We start from the raw sequence: 5,253 nt of genomic DNA on the forward strand, positions 1-5,253 counted from the left end.
AAAAAACAATGCATTGCATATAGCACCATTAGTTTTAAAATTTATATATAAACAGAGACACATACTCATGTATGAGCATATACCGGGGTGCCAAAAAAATGTATACACATGACTTGCATTCTTTTGTTACTGGTATATATTATTTCAATTTTAAAACAGTTTTTCCTTTCTTAAAATGTGTATATTTATTTTTTGGCACCCTCTGTACACTTCTCATTCTCTTTCCGTTTATATATTTCAATTTCATTCTATTTATATATATTACGGCTTTTAAAAAATAACTTTTAAATTTAGATATCCAACCTATTGTGTAACACAAATGAAGTAACTATCAAATTTGACTTCACTGATAGTTTTTAAATTTAAGAATCATAACGTCGGCGTTCTAGGGACAAATTTTTTTCAAGTCGAGTTCCTCCATTTTAATCTAGCACAATTAAAATCCTAAATCTCACTTCCAAGAAGAAACACATATTACTTACACTGCAGTAGAATTAGAGAGGTAAGACCCAGACCTTACCTGACCAGGTCTCCATGAAGCTGTAAATAAAGACTTTCCTTTCCCTCTCCAGCACATATTTCTGATGCTGGTGTGTCTACGGTGCAAAGGACAAGATGTAAGTCAGAGGAGGAGGAGGCAGAGGAGGTGCTGGTTGTGGTGGCAGTGGTCGTATCTGCTCCATAAAGGTAAACACAGCCTCTCTTCACATCTTCTCTCAGCCAGTCTCTTTCTCGAGAACCAAATCTACTTCTCCTATTCAAACAATTTCTGCTTCCATTGTGTTTCATATTTCTCTAAAAAATATCAAGAGAAAGAAATCCTTAGCTAGAATGTCTGAGTTAGACATGTTTATTCCTAACCACACCTTTCCACTCTATAATTCACCAATACTCTCCTCAATTGAGATCGAATATCACCTCCTCCAGAGCCTTCAGCATCCACTGTGCCCATTCTTAACCTGGAAAACTTAGTTTTCTTTACTGCTAGATGTTCATGTCTCTGTCCACGGTCTTCTCAGACCCATTCTTTTTCTTGTGTTTTCAGAAAAATGTCAAGAATAATAAAACATCTGTATACCTACTAACCAACTTTCACGAATTTTAATATTTTGTCATATTTAGCTCCAATCATTCTAAAGAACATATATATATATATATATATATATATATATATATATATATATATATATATATATGATATATTCTTACATATACAGCTGAAGCCACCTGGTACCCCCACCACAATCCCATGTCCTCCTTTTTCTCCCCAGAAATACTCTACTGTATTTGGTATTTATCATCCCATGCGTTTTATATGTTTGTCATATATGTATATATCTATAAGCTATATATTGTATTGTTTTACATAATTTAAAAGTTTAAATCCTAACATACTTATATTTCACCCTGCAATTTTTTTATTTGATTCTACATTGGTTTAGAGATATATCCATGTTAATACACCAAGCTCATTAATTTGAATAATATCCCATTTCTGAATACACTGCAATTTATCCATTCTGCTGATGGCACTTACTTTGTTTCTAATTTTTCACTGTTGGAAATAATGCTGCAATAAACATTTTTGTACATGTTTCTATATGCAAACTGGAAGTTTCTCAAGGGTCCTGACCCTCTGCCTCTTATACCAAATAAGCAAGTACAGAAACAACACAATACTGCACAAATATTCTTTCCATTCTCGTTATGGTTTTTAAAAAATTACTGTTGCACTTGATAATTTAGGCATGTGAAATTCAGACAGATTGTAGAGTCACGTTCTGTCAAAGCAAAAACAATTGCTACAGCAATATAACAAGATTCGAAAGATCAACACTTATTTACCTACTTTATTTTTATGATAGGCCATTTCCGTTCTCTTAATAAAAATTTCCACTAATAATCACACTGACACTCCTCTCCAGCATCATGCACCACTGCCCTTCTGTCTGCTTCAGCCACATCCAACTACTTGTAATTCCCCAAACACACCAACTATTTCACAATTCTGTGACTTGTCTGAAATGGTCTTCTCCATCTTGTCCACCTAAGTAGTCATTCTTCGAAACTCTACTCAGATGTCACCCTCTATATGCTCTCTATGGAGCCCACTTTTCTCCTCCTACCTAGTAAAAATTAATGACTACTCTCTCCTCAGCAGAATTTCTTCACCTTGAACATAATTCTATTACTTTGTGGATCACAATGGGTTTTAAATATTTATTTGATATTTCTTCCTCTCTTCTACACTGAGAATCTACTACAGTGCCTCAACACCTGGGTGGCAGAGATATGCATGCAGAACTTAAATGGAATCACAGAAATTTATTCCGGGTCTGTACATTAGCCCAATTAGCTCTGGCAAGAAGTTAAACAAACCTGAGGGGGAAAAAACCTCCATTTTTATAGAGAATCCTACAACCTTTTCTTCTTATCAGCCCAAAAATAAATAAAATAGTTTTGCTACTTATTGCTCATTGGAAAACAGAGATACTTATTAATAAGGAAAATATTATTTTTATAATTATTGAGATTAATATTATAGATAATTGTATGATCTAAAATTCAATTTCTTAAGATGATAAAGAAAGGGGAAGGAAAAATTAGCACGTATTCCCATGTGGGAAGAAAATAAAATAAGAGTGAAAATGGTTTAATTGTTTAAGTTTAGGATAACACAGGTAAACTGGTCATTTTGCAAATCTTAGGGATTTGGATATAACTAACTATACAAAACCATCAAGATTACTGATTCTAACTTTAGATAAGTAGGATAAACCCCTACAACAAGTGGGAATTAGGTCTCTCTCTTCTCATCAAGAGCATTTTCTTAAAGCTGAACATCTCAGAATTAACAAAGGGCTTTCAAGTACTTATTTTATAAACACAGGGGCCATCTTGGTTGTACCACTAAATAATTTTAACCACTGAATACTTCACTGGTTAATTTTAAATATTCCATATATTTTAATCTTTGGGAAAGATAAACTGGTCGATCTGAAAACAGTATTACGTATGGTACATTTATACCAAGTTCTGCACTCAGTGAAGAGGAATTTTGATCACTGCTAGTAAGAGACAGCAAGTAGAGGGCCGGCCAAGTGGCATGTTGGTTAAGAGCTGGCTTGGGACGCCAGAGGGCCCCGGTTTGGATCCCACATATAAGGGCCAGTGACACTGCCCTCTACAGCTAAGATGCTGAACAACAGCTCAACCTGGAGTTGGGCAGCTGTGAGTCACTGGCCACGTAGGCTGCAGTCCCTGCTGCNTAAAAATAAATAAAAATAAATAAAATAAAATGGGAATAACATTTAACTCACAAGATTGTTGTGAGAATTAAGTGAGGTGATCTACAAAAAGCTTTAACATTGAAAATAATTCTCTTTACACTCTTTCATTTTTCCAAAATTTCTCCAATGAATACATATTATATACTTCATTACATGGCAAAAAAAAAAATTACTAAAAAAAAGAATGCCTTAGATTGTCAATTATCTTATAAAGGGCTATTATGAAGAAAGTACCTATTCCTCTGATTAGATAATATAAGACTGAACTAAAGCAATTAAAAGTTGAGTAAGACTGCTAAAAAAGACCTTTAAATAAGGATGATTAAATAGTGAAACTGAGTAAGGGACACCGTGCCAGTTACTCTCCAGGAGGGCCTTTACTCAGAACAAAGTCCACCCCTATCTTCAATGATTTAGGCATTCCAATTGCCTGGCAGTACCTGACTGACCTTGAATAGGTTACCAGACCTCTCACAAAGCCTCAACGTTCCTCCTGTGAAAGGAATGATAGATTACCTCCCTTACAGTTGTAAGGATTTAATGAGAAAATGTGTGTAAAGCACTAAGCACACTGACTGGAAAAAGAAAGCACTTAATGTTAGCTAAAATCTATCATCATCCTTTGGCTGGATGAGACTTCTTGAGCTCCTACTCTAGCAATGAAAATATATTCATTTTTTCAAATCACAGTTCAATCGTGTTTTCATTATTTTCTAATCAATTATATTCAAAGAGCTATTTCATTACAAAATTATCAAGGCCTAAAAAGAGACAAACCCTCCATTTTTAGCAGTTTAGATTCACAGAAGTAAATCATATCACATTTGGATTCTTAACTAACTGCACAACTAGTAGCAGCAAGCCAATTCAGGTGGGGTTTCTTCCACATTTTTACTACCTTTGTATACATACTTATACACTAGTATACAAATGAGTAAGTTTAAATACATCCTCTCCATCAATCACTACCAGCTATATGTAGGTCAAAGCTTTCCATCTGATAACATTAGTTCGGTATCAGTGTTAAGATTTAGGAAAGCCTAAGGATCACCCAGTCTGATCCTTTCATTTTACAAATGGATTTAGGAAATGTAGTTAACTGATGAATAAGGAAAACATTCAAATTCTTATCTATTATTTCAGGAATTAGTCCAAATCCTAATAGGAACACATAATAAACCTCAGTTTAGACTTTTAAAATGACACCAATTTTTAATTCAGCTAAAGGTGCTACTATTATCACCACATTTTAGGTGTAAGTAGGAGCTTCCTTTCTCACTTTCAACAGTGCTAAATCCACAGCTCTGAATTCTGTTTCAAGACATTTATTTATTACAGGGAAGAGGAATGAGAGAAAATCAGTGGTTAGGCACTTAAGGAGTTCTTATATAACGTCAAATTCAAATAGTAATTTTTTTTAAAAAGTTAAATCAAAGAGTTCATAGATACAGTATAAGTCTACAATGAGAATACTTTTCTTCTTCGTGTTTACATAAATATTTTTTAAAAATACAAATGGCATGGGCCAGCCGAGTGGCACGTTGGTTAAGAGTTGACTTGGGACGCCAGCTCTGAGCAGCAGGCCCCCAGTTGGGATCCCACATGAGGGCCAGTGACACTGCCCTCTACATCTAAGATGGTGAACAACAGCTCGACCTGCAGCTGGGCTGCCTTGAGTCGCTGTCCACGGTGTAGGCTGCAGCCCCTGCTGCAGTGGACTGCCATAAGCTACCGTGAGTGGCTGACAGCCAGCGTGAGCGGTCAGCAGCCGTTGTGAACTGCCAAGAGCCACCGTGAGCGGCCGTTCAGAGGCCAGCGACCGATCTGTTTCACCTGGGAAAAGCGCAATGGTAATACCAACATGGGCCAGTAAAGCAACGTCCTCCGCAACTAGACTGAAGAACAAAAGGACAGCAACTTGTCTGTTCCCCTTCCCCCAATTCCCCAGCGCTGTTCCCATACC

General features: G+C 36.0%; 1 protein-coding gene across 1 annotated transcript in view; it reads right to left on the reverse strand.

The window, feature by feature from the left end:
• Positions 1-5,253, reverse strand: part of PHLPP2 (PH domain and leucine rich repeat protein phosphatase 2) — a 75,023-nt gene that overhangs the window by 62,672 nt on the left and 7,098 nt on the right. Inside the window, exon 2 of the mRNA XM_019654225.1 lies at positions 521-795. Within this exon, the coding sequence (XP_019509770.1) occupies positions 521-795 (275 nt within the window). The remainder of the gene's footprint in view (positions 1-520; positions 796-5,253) is intronic.

The sequence above is a fragment of the Hipposideros armiger genome, unplaced genomic scaffold (assembly GCF_001890085.2).
Source record: "Hipposideros armiger isolate ML-2016 unplaced genomic scaffold, ASM189008v1 scaffold_9, whole genome shotgun sequence".
NCBI classification, from domain to species: Eukaryota; Metazoa; Chordata; class Mammalia; order Chiroptera; family Hipposideridae; genus Hipposideros; species Hipposideros armiger.